Genomic DNA, 16141 nt, shown 5'->3' on the forward strand with positions numbered 1-16141 from the left:
GAAACAGAAAGGGGGGCAGGACGTGGAAGGCAGGAAGCAGGACCTTAAAGGATGCATTCTAAGGCAATGACAAGGCCAGGATGTTAGAGCAATCGAGATGGTAAAGATAAGGCTAAAAGTTCATTTCTGGTCCTCAAACATTCCTCAAGCACCTACTCCATGTGCTTCATTCGGGAATTATAGAGAAAAATCAAATGCATCAAACTCATAGTCTCCTGAGAGAAACAGATGGGCAAAGAACCACCTAGAAAATGGTGTGCTGAGGGGTGAGGCACAAAGTGCTACAGAAGCCTCTGGAAGGGAGAGGCTTATTTTCTGGGAAGTCGGCTTCTCAAAGGAGTTGAGTCTGGAGAGGTCAGGGAGGGCAGCATAAGAAGAGAGAGAGAGGCCCAGGCTATGGCATGTTTGCCCTCCAGGGCCTTTCTCCCTCTGGGCCCCATCTTTAGTCCAGAGGCTCTGCCTTCTAACCCACCAGTCATCCGCACAGTCACACTCCTCCCTGGCCCTGCACGTCTTCTCCCCGTGCCACCGTCTACATAGGGCTGCCCCACCTATGACCGTACCTGGGCTGCACACTCTCTCCACCCCATAGGAACATACCCATCTTATTTCCCATGCTCCCTTTGGGTGTTAAGAACCACACCCCTAGATGGGCCAGCCCAGTGGCCTGGTGGTTAGGTTCCGTGTGCTCCACTTTGGCGGCCTGGGTTCAGTTCCTGGGCATGGACCTACACCACTCGTCGGTGGCCATCCTGTGGCAGCAACCCACAAACAAAATAGAGGAAGATTGGCAACAGATGTTAGCTCAGGGCAGATCTTCCTCAGCTAAAACACAACAAAAAAAAGAACCACACTCCTCAATGACATGTGAATGGCACCTTGTAATTTGCAAAGCTGTTCCCCAACCACCATTCACCAAAGCCTAGGAGGCAGCAAGGACACGGGCTCTCCTCCCTATTTCAGAAATGGAGGCTCAGAGAAGGGTGGGGACTTCTTCAAGATCACATTCCCTGTAAACAGCATTCCAAGCATGAGCTCCAGGCTGTTGATGGGCACTGAGGTCTAGATGAAGCTCACCAGTCTAGACAGCCTTGCCAGGTTAGCTAGGTCCTTCAGTGAGTGAGTGCCTTTCACACACAGTGAGGCTTCCTGGTGGGGGAGATATGTTAGGGGAAGGTGAACCTTTTATGTGCTGCCACCTGTTCCAGCTCTACCTTATTCATGACTCATCAACAGTGAAAGAAAATGGGTACTCCAAGGTCAGAGCATGATGGGCTACTTCTTGTAGAAGGGCTTCTTCAATTCAAGAGTCACTTCTTCAATCCTAATTCAAAGGGCCCAAGAGAGTCCCATATTTATGGCATTTACCACTTTCTGCCATGCATCGTAGTTCTTTATTATTTTGTGTAGTTATTTTGTGCAACTGTCTCCTCTACTAAACTGTAAGCAGCCTGAGGACAGCATCAATGCTGACTCATCTTCATCACCTCCAGAGTCCATTGGACCATACCTAGCACCTAGCACCAGCCTTTGTAAGTTATAGTAGGCAAGGGAAGACACGAGGTGCGTTTACTCCTGTTAGCTCATTTAACCTCACAACACCCCTGCGAGATTGGAATATTTTATCCTCATTTCACAAATGAAGCTCAGAGAAGTTAAATAACTCGCCCAAGGTCATATCTTGTACATAGCTGACCTGGGAATTCAGTTGAGTTCTTTCTGGCTCTAAAGCCCACTCTTCCACTGCAAATAAATCTTAGTCCAGTGCACAAATGAATAGCACATCAATTTATCAGTCAACAACATAACAAGCAAAGAAGGCCTTGTATGATAGAAAATGCAAAAATGGATAAAACTTGGTTCCTGCCCACCAGAAGCTCATAGTCTATCTAGAGTGTGAGCACAACAGACGGTGGACAATTACTGTAGAGGAGTTTAAGGGTGTTGCGTTGTGTGCTGGGTGCTGGGACACAGAGATGAACCAGACACATCTCTGCCTTCAGAGAGCCCAAACTTGTAGGGGAGACAGCCCCATCATGAAATGCCATAATTAGGCTATCCTGAGAACTATAAAGGGGACTCTGGAGCCCACGATGGTTATAAAGGGAATGAGGTCCCCAGCCCTCCTAAGCTGTAGCTCTTCTATGTGTCTGTCTCCATCTGATCGTGAAATGAATTGAAGGAGTTAGAATCAAGGTGGAAACGTGGAAGAGTTGTTGCTGTAGGACAGTTAGGCTTTCTCCAGAACCAGAATGGTATGACGTATCTCTCCATCCATCTAACAGTCATTCACAGAGCCATGATGCCTGCTTTGAACCAGGCCCTGGGCTGGGTTTCCGACACACAGAAGAGGAAGACAAGGCCACTGCTCCTAGGAGGTCGCAGTCCAGTGGGGGAGATAGACATGCACACAAATGATTTCAATACAGTGTCTTGCTTCTCTCTTTCTGTTATCTCCTCTCTGCAGGAAAGAAAAACCCCCTCCCTACAAGTACCCACTCCTGCGAGGCTTGGCCAGCGACTACCCCAACGGCAGAGGGGACAAGAAGAGCTCAGTGAACCACAAAGACCCTTCAAACTCTTTTTAAGGGCATGGAGTCTGGGGAAGTCTTATGGAGGCAGGAGCATGCATTTTCTGCTGGGTCATGAAATTAATCATCCTTCTCTAGTTTCCAAGATAAGGGTAGTGGGGTAATAAATAGGCTAGTGAAAGAGAAGGAAAGAAATGAGAAATTTCATCATCGATTTTCCCTTTTACCAATGGAAAATCAATTGTGAGCCTTCAGCTTAAGGCTCAGGAACAAAATAGGAGACTGAGACCAGGCGAGTACAGATGCTGTTTTCTACCACACAGAGATGCTCACAGGAAGAGGAAACCCTACACATTCCTTTTGAGAGGTTTGACACATCTCAGGTCAGTGCTTTCAAAGCTCCTTTACCTTTTAAAGTTGTATAGTTACTACAGATGGTTACCTTTCAGAATAGGCCATGGTTGTTTACAGTTTTAGAAATGCACTGTCTATGTTTGCAGATCCAAAACCACAGCAACAGAACACACAACCTAGAGACAAACGTACTGTTGGGAACAGTGAGACAGAATTTTTGAGATCATATGTTCTTAGACATACGTCACTGTATCTCTGAGCTGCATGCTTCCTGACCCCCTCAAACCCCAGCATGCAGCTCGGAAAACTGTTCTGGAAGTTATTTCCCAATGACCTGAGCAGTTTACTGAAACGTTAGCTCCAAAGACAAAATGTATTGCTTACTCATTCCAAAAGGTCTATCATGGCTAAGATCTCCAGATCATGGTGTCAGGGATCAAACCTGGCCACTGAAGAGGTGGGCATGGATAATGTAATGGGGGCAGGCTGACTGCCAGGTAAGAAGATGCAAAAGACAAAAGGATGCAGGTGGGGATGAGAAACTAAAACAACAGCAGTAGCAATTCCCAACGTGGGGAAGCGAAACATTGTGCATTTTTCTAAAGAGTAAAGTGCCTTTGTATGATGAATGGGTCCAGGGGAGACCGCTCCCTTTCTGTCTGTAAAGCAGCAGGATGAGTCACCATGACAGCCTGCTAATTAAAATGACCTCCCGGAAATGAGGATTAGGAGAGAGGGAGGGGCGGGCAGGCTCAAGGGAGATAGGGCCTTTAGCACAAAGCTCCAGTGAAGATTCTTTTGCTCTGGGTTGAAGATTTTCAAAGTTTGTTGCAAAAATCAGAGCAAAGCTTATTTTTCCCTTTGCTTATTGGTTTTCAGAAATGATAACAAAGAACCACATGTTAGTTGGCTACAAATTTTTTGTTGTATATACAGTTTCTCTCCTGGGCTCTCGTTGCCCAGAGGAGCACAAATAAAGTGGTTTATGCAGGTGTTCTGTTCCTCTGAGCATTCTGGCACCTTTCCCTTCAGGTCTCAGTCTCTCTCAAGAACCAACCAGCCAACCCAAATTTGTGTAACTTTCACTTTGCTGCAGGGACTTGGTCATCACGATAAGGAAGAACAGTCAAGACGACTTTCCAGCAGCTCCTGTGTCAGAGTCCTGGGGAGTCTAGTTGACTGCAGCCAGCTCAGCGTGAGCCAGCAGTGTGGCAGGGCTTTCAGAAGTGATACCACCTCTTGAGACAGCACCAGAGTGCATAAAATAAGAGAGATGATCGTCCAGACTTATTTTTCCCTGGTCAGACCACTTCCATAATGTTCTGACCATATTTACGCCCCACTTTTTAAAGCCTGCGTTGATTAATTGGATCCCAGGCCACACGAGCAGCAGCCATTCTAGTGGTTTAAGAGCAAAAACTTAGAGCCAGGCCACTCTGAGTTCTAAGTCTGCATTCTTCTGTCTCTTAACATCTGTGTGATCCTGGGAAAGTTATTTAACCTCTCTGAATCTTAGTTTCCTCACCTGAAAGATGGTAATAGTAATGTCTCCCTAATCACAGTGATTACCTAGGTTTAATGAACTTGGGTATGGGAAATGTCAGCAAAGATGCCCAATAAGTGATAGCTGTGTTATTTGAAATGTGACCGGGATGGTGAGGCATCTGCAAATCATTTCCCCCTAGAAACAGATGAGGGACTGGAGCTGTTTATCCCTGAGATGAAAAATACGAGGGAGTGGGGGTAGGAAAGCAAGGTCACAATCTCTAAAAAGTTGAAGGGACATCTGGACATTCTTTTTGTCCAAAAGAAGCAAACTTGTTCTCTGTTGCCAAAGTTATGACCCAAATCCAGGGAGGCAGTCTAGATAAGACAGATTTCAGACCAAAGATGAGGAAAACTTTCTAATGAATAGAGCTGCCACCCATTGGATGGGCTCCCTCAAGAGACAGTGAGCTCCCCATCACCAGAGGTATGCATGCAGAATCTGAATGAATATCTGTCATGGAGGAAATAGAGGAGGTTCGTTCTCTAGGGGGATGCTGGATGCTCTGTGGCATCACCTCCTAGTCTATAATTCTGGAGGGAATCTCCTAATGTCAGAGAATAGAGTGTACAGGATAAAAAGTATCATTTAACACTAAGCAAGTGACGTTAAATGTCTCTGAATTACCGCAAATGGACCCTGCTAACATTTAGCATTCCTTAAGAGGGAAACACATGGCTATAAGGCAGACTATAGGATATGTTTGCAGTAGAACCGTCTGCTTCTCCACACCAGCAGAGCAGAGAGGAAAGGGGGGACCAAGAGACCAGGGGTTGTCAGTGGACCTCTCCGTGGTCCTGGCCCACTCATCAATGCCCTAGCTTCCTTGGACCAGGTCACACCTATGGTCTCAAGTTAGAGGGAAGTGTTTTAGCACTGAGAAGGAGAACAGCACCAACCCAGCAGGTGAACCTGCCAGAAGTTACTAGCCCACCAGCCCCAGCAGGGGGCGCTCTAGCCTCTCTTCTTGCCTGCCCACTTCCTTCTCAGGATAGAGCCACGAGTGAGTAGAACTGGCTACCAAACCAGTGGTCAGAGGAGAGCGAGACAACTGTGCAAAATGGAAGGGTGGAGAGGGGAGGACATGCTGGGCCTCTACCTGGCTCTCATACAGCTCTCCACAAGCAGTGCCAGTTTTGCTCTGCATCAGCCCAGGGGCTCAGAGACAGGACTCAAGGTCTGTTTACCCACAAAAGCTGTGATAGGCGAGCTGGAGGCCCCCCGGATTCTTTGTGCTGAAGCCCACAGCAGAGGCTGGGTCACCCGCCTCTGGCGATGTTGTTCGCTTTGCAGCAGCAGCAGCGGCAGGGGAGCTTTCCTTGTTGCCTTTGAATGCGGGGAGGGGCACAGGAGCCTGAATCCTTTCACTGGAGGTCAGTGACACACCTGAGACTTGCCCAAGAGCATCTCAACTCGTTTTCCTGAGTAGTGAGAGCAGCGCCAGCCGTGGAAGGCTAGAGTGATTAACGTTTGTTGAGCATCACTTCATACATCTACAAATATCTACTGAACATTCACTGTGTGCCAGGCATGGTGCTAGATGCCTTTGTATCCATTGCCTTATTTGATAGTCCCAACAGTCCCTTGAGGTAAGTATCATTTTCTCCATTTCCCAGGTGAGAAAATTGAGACTCGTAGAGGTAAAATCCTTTATTTGTGTTTATATGGCTAGTGGGAACCTGGATTCAAACCCAGCTCCCTTTCCACTACTCTACACTGGGCCTTTGTTTGTCTCCAGGTAAAATCAGGTCAAAACAGGAAAACAGGTGAAAGCAGAATAACAAGCAATAATGGCATCACTTGGGGTAGTGGGGGAAGGGAGCATGTAAGTTTCCAGGCTGGGGGTGTGTGTGTAGGGATCTCAGGGCTTTTTATTAGCCCTTGCTACTTAAACCCTACCTTCTTCCCATCTCTTATTCCCACACACCTGTCTGAGTTCCTGCTGGGCACTCCAGCAGAGCAGAATTTGGGCAAGGAGCCCATTGATCACTTGACATGCAGAGGCTTCTAGATCTTCCAGGGCCCCTGGAAGCTCCACCAGGTAGTCATTGCAGGGCCCATCCTGGCACCCTCTGGGTTACTGGCCCCAGGCAGATAATCTAGTTCAGGTTCTGTTATCCCTCCCTCCTTCTGGCGTGTGTAAACAGCCTACTGTCTCCCTCAATTGTTGTTCAGAATTCTTCCTCTAAGCCCTGCCTCCTGAGCACTTTAAGGGCACAAAGGTTAGAGGTCCTTTCCCTCATGGCTCAGCTCAGCCCATGGGGCACCAGGGCAGGCAGAATAGGGGTGACAGTATAACATAATAGGAACAGCCTGGCTTTAAAAAGTCAAACCAACCAGAAATCGCAGCTCTTCTGTTAACTAGCTGTACGGCTCTAGGCAAGGAATTTAACCTCTTTAAGCCTCAGGATCTTCATCTATAAAGTGAGAATGATAATATCTACCTCCCACAGTTATTGTGAGGATTAAATATAACAACATCTACATACGACAGAGTGCCTGTAGTTAATACTGTATAGTGCGCTTAAACATTTGTCAAGAGGGCGATCTCATGTTAAGTGTTCTCATACAACAACAAAAACAAACAAAAGACAATAAAAAAAGGAAACCCAGAGGTGATGGCTATGTCTGTCACCTTGACTGTGGTAATGGTTTCACAGGTGTTTGCAAATACCCAAACTCATCAGATTGTATACATTAAATATGTGCAGTTTTTGTATATCAATTATACCTCAATTAAAGCTGTTCAAAAAATATAAAAACATCTATAAAATACCTGGCAGAGAGTAAAACTCTTTCCCCAAACTGCCCCCACTCCTGCCCTACCTCTTGCTTGCTAGGGTTGGAATTCCCTTTTCTTGAAGCAAAAGCTTTTTTTTACACTCAGATGAAATGCAGACAGAAGTACAAACCCTTCCTGAGCAGAGAACAGGAGTGAGAGAAGTGTCCAGAAAAATGACAGTCACACTGAGGGATCAGTGTCAGGCCAGGAACCTAAGTCTTCTTCATCCTTGTGGCCTCAGCACTTAACACAGATCACGTAGCAGTCTGTGCTCACTGAGTGTGGAAAGGAAAAATGTTATGGGGGGGGAGTCCAAAGGCCCTGGACCTTTGAGGGAGAGGAGAGAGGCTTTACAAGTTGAGGCTCTGAACAGGTAGGAAGGTAGTGTTGGACACAGTGTTCACCAAGCCCAAACTGTGGCAGAATTGACAAGACTAAAAAGAGTGGGGGTATAGATTCTGAAAGATACTGTGTTTTATTAAAATAGCAAGAAAAATCTTAGGATTTATAAGAGGCTCCTTCTATGTTATTTTTGGTTGGCATGCAACTTCTTAGGGATGGCCTCTATGAAGTTATCATGCCCATATGCCCTGCAGCTGAAACTCAGGGCTTCCCTGGAGCACTCACCTCTGTCAGCTCTCCTCACCCTCACCAGACTCAGGGCGCATGCTGGACAGGGCTCGTTTTCCCCATTTTAGAGATGAGGAAACTGAGATCAGTGCACTTAAGTCCCTTGCCTGTGGTCCACAGCTGGTAAGTCAGGCGGACAGGACATAGGCACAAACCTGACTCTGCCACACCCCACTGCCTCTCGGTTCACCCCCAAAACTCAGCACTAAGTCTGACCAATTCAGAAAGTCATCCCTATGACGCCTGTTACAGCTCCTCATGCTTAAAATTCACTTGGCCCCCAAAGACCTGGGATCTATTTTTGGCTGACCCCATGTCAATCTTAAATCCAAATCTGGTTCTCTCCCTGGCATCAGCTGTCTTGGTTAATGTCTTCTTTTTCCACCCACTTGCCAAGGCTGGAGACCTTCCCTTGTCTCCCTCTCCGCACACAGGCAGCCAGTCACCACAGCCCATTGCTCCTGCCTCTGTGATGTGTCTGCCTTCCAGTAGTATAATGGGGAGACTTTGGAGTCAGATAGACTTGAGTTTAATCTCAGCTGCACCACTTGCTATTTTTGTCTTGTGAATCATTTAAAGCCGAGTTTATTTTCCTCATCTTTAAAATGGGGAAATAATACTTACTGGCAGAATTGTTGAGCATCTGCCTTCCTCTACCTTTTCCACACTCTCCCTCCTATTCACTCCCCGCATCGTCTCCTACCTGGGTTGCTGTCATAGCCCCTCATTGACCTCCTGCCTCCAGATGCTCTTGGCTCATCCATTCTCTCTCTCCAGAGGAGCTTCCAGGATCTCTGCAAAACAGGACCCCATGTTTATGACATCTCTTTCAAATCAGTTGTCCAAGCAGAGCCTGCACATCATCCCACTTCTTTCACACCTCCCTTCTGGCCAGCTGCTGCTTCCTGCTGGTCCTGCCTGCTCAGTGTCTCTCATGTCCATCGACCATCCCTACTCTTCTTCACTAGAGAAATCCTTCTTTTATTCAAGACTTAGCTCAAACACCCCAGCTCCATGACCTCCTTCCTCCTCGGTCTCTTCAGTTGTAATTAATTGCATCCTTTTCTTGTATCCCCCAAAATACTTTGCTTATTTATCTATTTATCAATCATTTCACTCAGATGATTGTCACCCCCCCCCCCGTCATTTAATTTCTTTGAGAGGAGACATTGGGTTTTATTCATGTCCATACCTCTCATAGCACCTAACAGTTCCAGACATGTCAGAGGCACTCAGTAAATGGAGCAGAATAAAAGAATGACTGAATCCCAAGTCCAAAAGTCCTTCCTGAGCTTAGCCTAACAACTGGATCCTAATTACAGACTTATCTTCCCAGAGCATTGCCCTCTCTGAGATATTCCATTGCTCAGACTTCTTCCATGGCCCCCTTACCTACAGAGATGAGTTCCACTCAGAATGAAAGGCCGCACAGTATGGTAGAGCACTTGGACTTGGAGTCAGAAGTCGTGGATGGGCTTCAAGGCCCCACTCTCTGTGGAGAGACGGAGGAGATAGATTTGCTTAATCGCTAGTCCTTTCTTGAAGGCCAAATTCTTTTTCAGAGTCCAACGCAATATATCACTTTTCTTATAACAATGAAAACAACTATTGTTGCTGCTTCTGTGGCTACTATTGCTGCTGGTGCTACTGCTAGGGCTACTACTACTACTACTATCACTGCTACTACTACTGCTACTACTACCACCCCTACTACTGCTGCTGCTGCTGCTACTAGTACCGTCACCGCTACTGCTTCTACTACTACTATTGCTGCTACCACCATACTACTACTGCTACTACTACCACCATCACTACTACCACTGTGACTGCTACTGCTACTACAGGTGCAGCTGCTGGTACTACTACTACTCTTCCTACGGCTAATCCACCACCACCACCACCACCACCACCACCACCACTATCATTTCTGCTACCGCTACTCCTCTTACTGCTATCACTACTACTATTGGTGGTGCTACTGCTACTACTATTATTGTTAATCTACTACTACTACTACTTCTGCTGCTGTTGCTACTATTACTGCTGCTATCGCCACTACTACTGCTGTTGCTACTACTGTTATTGCTAATTTGCTGCAGCTTCCACTACCACTACTGCTGCTGCTGCTCTGCCCTGATTGAGTGCCTACTCGGCTCCGGGCCCTGCACTGCTTGCTTTGTCTTACACGGTCTCCTATAAGCCTCACAGCACCCCTATGAAGCAGGTGTTACGCCCTGAGAAGGAGACGGAAGCTCAGAGAGGTAATCTGTCCAAAGTCACACAGCTCATATGAGGAGGAGCCCCGATGTCACCAGACTCCAATACTGGCATTCTTTGCATTTTCCCCTCCGCCTCTCTGCGTACAGTACTAAGACTGACAAAACAGTAAATATTTAACGCTGGTTATGAAAAGCTCTGCCTCAGGGAGCTCACGGGTTTGTTTCTGCTCCTGTCCACAACCTCATTTTGCCTGAGTCCCCTGAGCCTGGCTCTAGGCGCTCTCCTTTGCAGCTGGATGCCCCTACACGTCCTCAGGCCTATCTCTTCCTTTGAAAGAACTGCTGAAAAACTTCTTAACAGGCAGAGCTGGCGCCACCCTCCGTGTTGTAGGAATGAGACAGATGTTTTGCCAGGAGATGGGGATGGGGTGGTGCAGAGGAGGCCTAGCCCCTCTATTAACCCACCCCCACCCCTACTCCTGCATCAAAAAGCAGATACTGGTCACCAGCTAGAGGGAGTGTTCCCACTAAATATCCCAAAGTCCTCCTCTTCCTCCACCCAACCCACTTCCTACCCCCAGGATTCAAACTGTAAAGCCAGAAGGATTTAAAGACATGGCCTTTAGGAAACTGGGTTCTGCTCTCAGCTCTGATACTGCCTGGCCATGTGACATTAAGTAAATCTCTTGCCCTGTCTGACGTTACCCCAGAGCTTCAACTGGTTTTAGTTTCTTATCCTTTGATACGGGGACATAATCCTTAACCAACCTACTCTTCAAGAGTATCGTGAGGATCTGAAGAGAGGATGAATGGGAAAGCATAGAATTTTGAAAAATATTTCCTGGTATTTTCTCCCTTTCTTCTGAGACCTCATAAAGGTCTGATGCTGACTCCAGCCAGGCCAGGCCCTCCGGGGGGGGGGGGGGGGTGGCCAAGAGCCCTTTTCCTGACTGTCAGCAGGTGATCTCATGTTTGCATCTCTTTCCTGTATCTTAGCCTTTGTGTTCCTGTCTGTTTTTTTCTTTCTCCTTCTTCAGGCCAATCTTCACTAAAGATTGAAAAAACAACTGTGGTGTTATGAGGGAGAGGTCTCTCCCTTAACACCCCAATACCTCCCCAAACTGGTCCTAGAGAGCTGAATGCCATGGTTCCAAAGTGTTCATTTCTCTTCCAAAGGGCCTGCTCCAAACCAGGCTGAGTACTAGGTGGTGGTAGGAGTGGAGGGACTTCATGGCTGTGGCCCAGAGAGCAGCTCCAGGGGGCTTGACACCTTGACTTTGTTGAAATGCAAATACACGGGGTGGGGACATTCAAACATTAAGCCGTGGTCATCATGCATGCCTTAATTCCTTCTGTAAAAGGCTTAACATTCATTCATTCTTTCTTTTGTCCATTCACTCCTTCACCCTTAGGCAGGCCGTGTGGTTGGTTAGAAAGAGTGCTACCCCAGAAGCCAGGATTTAAGCCTGATTCAAGCTGTCCCCTTCCCTCTTTGAACCTCAGTCTCCTCACCTGCAGAATGGAATTTAAGAGTGATTGTTTTTCTTAATTCACAGGATTACTTTCAAGAACTTCAGGGGAAATAGATGTAGTGGGAGAAGGGAGTAACCTTCTTTGAGTTCCTAAGAGAGGCAAGCACTCTGCGGGCATCCATTCTACAGCCACACAACAGGAGGGGGACGAGGGAGAAGGACAGGGACTGCGAATGACTCATTAAAAAGAGCCTGAATTAGAAGCAAAAATAGCTGGAATCTAATCCCAGTCTACTAGCATTTCTATAACTTTAGAGAAGTCACTCCCCCTCTCAAAGCCTCAGTCTACCTGTCTATAAAATGAGCCTGTGGAAGGAGGTGATCACTGGGGCTTCTACAGTTCTGCCATTTGGGGTTTCTAGGAACTCCTCCTCCACCTCTATTGCCTACCTTGAGAGATGGTCTCATACCGACCTTGAAAAGCACATCGGGTTGCTGGACCCTAATGCTGTGGCCGGATGTCTAGGTAGTAAATTTTCACACTTGACTCAGCAGCTGTGGTGGTGACACCAGCCTCCCAAAGATTCTCTCTGTCCTCAGACCCGATGCTGCACCAGAGACCTCTGGAGAGACGAGACCAGCGGGCGACACGGCAAACCTTGCATACAGAAGGTGCGGCGCTGCGGACCTGATTAACATCACCGTGTAATAGACACCGTGGAGCAAGCTTGAGCTGCCAGGCAGCATGAATAAAGCAATGTTTTATCTTAAGTGTTGGTTAACAGTGAGTAACAAATAGACTTGTGCATTATTTACTACACTTCACTGCCCAGCTGTGGCTGCCTTAGACCCCGTGAGAAGGCACACCCTGATTTCAAGGGGGTGCGTTATAAGTTGCTTGCGAAGCAGCGGGAGATCTGAGACCCTGACTGGATGTTGTAATAGACACATGTAGAGAGGCAGGCGCAGGAGCGTGGACTCTGGCGTCTGACGGATCCAGCTGAGGCCCAGCTCTCATGTAACCTTGAGCCGCCTCCATGAACTTCAGCTTCCTCACTTATAAAATGGGATTAATTAATGCCTGGGTCCCAGGAGGTTTGTGAAGAATAAATGATACGATATGAGTAAAGTCCCTTGCAAATGGAAGTGTCCCTACAAGGGCAACTATTATTGTTAGTCACATTCACATTACTCATGCTCAGCGTTTCTAAGGTAGTTAGTGCAGCCAACATGCTGGCACACACACGTGGAAGCCATGCTACCTAGTGTAAATGGATAATGAGGTAACAGGGTCTTTCTGCATCAACAGCAGGTGGTCATTTGTCCACCTCCAACAGTGTCCTCCTCTCATTATAATATCATCAGTCTTTCTTTCATTCATTCTTTTATTCATTCGTTCATTCATAATGCCTGCCAAGGTATCTTAGTTTGTGCTCTTCCAAAAGCAGAGACTGGGACAAAGAACTGACAGCAAGCAGCTTATTCACCAGGTGCTGCCCGGAAGCAGAAGTAAGAGAGAGGCAAAGTGAGACAGAGCAGGGAGAAAACCCAGTCAACTGTGTTAGTGAGCTAATTGCCACTGAGAGGAATGGGCCTCCAATTCCTCTTCACTTCCTGATTGCTCCTCTGCAAGGCTGATCCCTGAGGCAGCTGAGGTCCACTTGATAAGGGATGCTGGCCAAGTGCATGGAACTGGCCACCATGGCTGTGCATGGTGAACTGAGGAGATGTGTGGCAGGCAGCACAAGCATCTGCTACACGTGGGTACAAGAGGGTCGAGTGGGGCATGAGCATCTTATCTTTGCTATTCCACGGCTGGGAAGTTTGGTAGGGACAGTGTCTGAGTCAACTCTGCATCCCAAGCATCTAGCACACTGACTGCACAGGGTTGAGTACTCAGTGATTATTTGCTGAGTGAAAGGATGGATGGATGGATGGATGGATGGATGGATGGATGGATGGATGGATGGATGGATGGATGGACAGATGGATGGATTGACGGACAGAAGGAAAGAAGGATGGATGGATGGATGGATGGATGGATGGATGGATGGATGGGTGGAAAGGTGGGCATATGGAGGGATATATGAGTGTTCTCCTTTGTAAGAATAATTTCTACCTACAAATGGGGTGGATAAATGGAGATTTGGGGAGCTTGGCTGCAAATAGAGTTTGATGTACAGGGGTGAACAACATGGGGCAGAGGCAGGTAAGTCAGAGTCCTCAGAAGGAATGAATCCAGAGCCAGGTCAAGTGAGCTGGGCCAAACGGGCCATTGATGCCAGGCCTGTTGATGGAATTGCCCCAACCTGGTACCCCAGCTTGGAATTGACACCACAAATGGGGGCCAGAGATCAGCTGAACTGAAATTGTGGATCAGAGGGGACAGCCCAGGAGGGCCAGTGGCCTGAAGCTTGGACTCAAAGGATCTCAGATTTAGACACGCCATAGGCCTTTGCAAAGCCTTGCCCTTATTGCATGAAAGCTGGATTTCCTTTTAATAATTAGTGCATTTGACCAGGAAAAAGGAAAGCAAAAACAAAGTGAGATTTTTATGCATTTTTTTAGGCATCTTTTTTTTTGTTGTAGTTGAAATCTCAAAGTTAAGATCAATTTCTGTAAGTAACATTTCCTTTTTCCTGATTATGAACATAATACTGTTTGGAAAATTTTGAAATTTGAAGAATAGGAAAAAGCATAAGGAAAATAACTCATCACCACCAAGGGATAAATAACTTTTAATGTATTTTTAATATATTTGCAACAAAATTGAGGTAATTTTATATTTACAGTTTTAGATTTTTCCCCCACTGGACTTTTTCTGCTGTGATAAATTTTGCTGGTATGAACAGAACTATGCAAAACCCTTCACATGCAATATGTCCTTTAATATTCCCTACAAACCTGTGAGGTGAGCACTATGCAGATTCTCTTTTTACAGGTTAGGAAACTGTGGATCTGAGAGGAGTTCCATGATTGGTCGGAGGTCACTGTCTTAGTTCAGGTTCCCCGGAAACACCCTGAGATAAGGACCCAAGTGCAAGGAATTTACTTAAGAAGAGATCTCAAGAAAAAAAGTAGGGAAATGGAAAATGAGGTGGGGAAGGTGGGGCAGCCAATGAAATGTTCATTATCAAGTATGTTGCCACCGTGGATAACCAGAGCTTATCCTGCTGGAGACGCCAGGGAGCCAGCGTAGACTCATGTCTCGGACTCATCCCACACGAGGGATGAGGGAGCTGGGTAGTTTCACCAACTCTCATCAGTCTTGGCTCAGGCTGCTCCCAAGGAGCCTTAATTCCCTCTCGCCTCTAGACTGCTGAGGTGGAGGGGGCAAGGCAGGCTCTGGGGTACACAAATGCAGGTGCTGCCATCAGAAGCTGGGCAGCATTCCCGCAGTGATGAGGGCATGGGGATAAGGTTGGCATCGCCCAGGGCCCTAAGGCCAGTCACACGGCTACTAACTGTGGGAGCTGGGATTGGAACGCAGATGTGCCTCACTCCAGAGCCCTTACCTTTAATGAGCTGGCTTTGCAGAGAAATGAAACCTCCCGGTGACCTTGGGCAAGTCACCTCATCTCTCTGAGCTCCAGGATCTGATGGGGATGCTGTTATCTGCCATATCTGACTCAGAGCACTGTCACGAGATGACAGTAAGGATGTGTCAGTGCTTTGATTATCAGCAAGGCCATCATTGGTTCAGCATTACTGACCATTCCTATCAGGTCGCGAGGAATCTCATCAGGCAGACATTCAGTGCTTCCCTGATGATAGCTAATTAAAAGAAATTAATAGAAGATGGGCCAGTTCCCTGAGTTTATTAGAGGAGTAGTTTTCTAGATTAATTACATAGTATGCAATGTATACATGGCTCATTGAAATACAGTGTAAGTCCCTGAGGAACTTTGGAGTATTCCATTTTTCTGGCAAGAGGGAGACAAACACACAATTGCTCATCTCTATGCACTGACAGTCTCCAGGTCTGGATTCTCCCAGGAGGGAGTTTAATTGTTCCATAAGCTTCAAACTCAAGGGCTCCTCAATGCTAAGCTCCTGACGAGCTACATTAAGGGAAAAATGACAAAGATGCCAGTTGACATATTTATTAAATATGCAGATCCTGGAGGAATCGACGTGGGCTGCTCATGCCAGTGAGATTACAGATGGGGAGTCAGCATTGCTGCAGCCCTCCCACCTGAGTGAAGCTCACACTGAAGGGGAAGGTCAAGACAAGCTGGAGATCTGAACCTGGTCTGGCTGACTTCGAAATCTATGTTTATTCTATAAGACCACCTATGTGCTCTCTCCTACTGAAGATGTTTCACAGCTTTACCAACCACTAGAAAGCAAGTGAGAATTTGTGCACAGAACCATTCCTATGTGGCAGCTACCTACACCAGGATTTCTACACCCTGCCCCCATCCTAGTCCAGGTCTGTATAAGCATTTATCTGGATTTTTTTTTGGTAGTATGGAGCATGAGTTAATATTTCAAAGACTTGGGTTTGTAAAATTAGCATGTTTACTCCTAGGCGCTTAGGCTGTAATTCAAGTAGCTTTCACCAGGTGAATGATGATGTCAATGTCTCCAACATCTACTCCTGATAA

At 46.9% G+C, this 16141-nt stretch overlaps 1 protein-coding gene and 1 long non-coding RNA gene across 2 annotated transcripts in view; one reads left to right on the forward strand and one right to left on the reverse strand.

Moving 5' to 3' along the window:
* AGBL4 (AGBL carboxypeptidase 4) overlaps positions 1-2655 on the forward strand; it is a 1245941-nt gene extending 1243286 nt beyond the window's left edge. Inside the window, exon 13 of the mRNA XM_087445980.1 lies at positions 2468-2655. Coding sequence (XP_087302106.1) covers positions 2468-2588 — 121 coding nt within the window. The 3' untranslated portion in view covers positions 2589-2655. The remainder of the gene's footprint in view (positions 1-2467) is intronic.
* Positions 1-16141, reverse strand: part of LOC147914049 (uncharacterized) — a 74815-nt gene that overhangs the window by 30013 nt on the left and 28661 nt on the right. The window contains exons 2-3 of the long non-coding RNA XR_015555754.1: positions 9236-9335; positions 8547-8637 (exon numbers count right to left, since the gene is read on the reverse strand). This is a non-coding gene — a long non-coding RNA (uncharacterized LOC147914049). The remainder of the gene's footprint in view (positions 1-8546; positions 8638-9235; positions 9336-16141) is intronic.

The sequence above is a fragment of the Ceratotherium simum genome, chromosome 22, assembly GCF_057802395.1.
Source record: "Ceratotherium simum simum isolate JZ-2026a chromosome 22, ASM5780239v1, whole genome shotgun sequence".
NCBI lineage: Eukaryota > Metazoa > Chordata > Mammalia > Perissodactyla > Rhinocerotidae > Ceratotherium > Ceratotherium simum.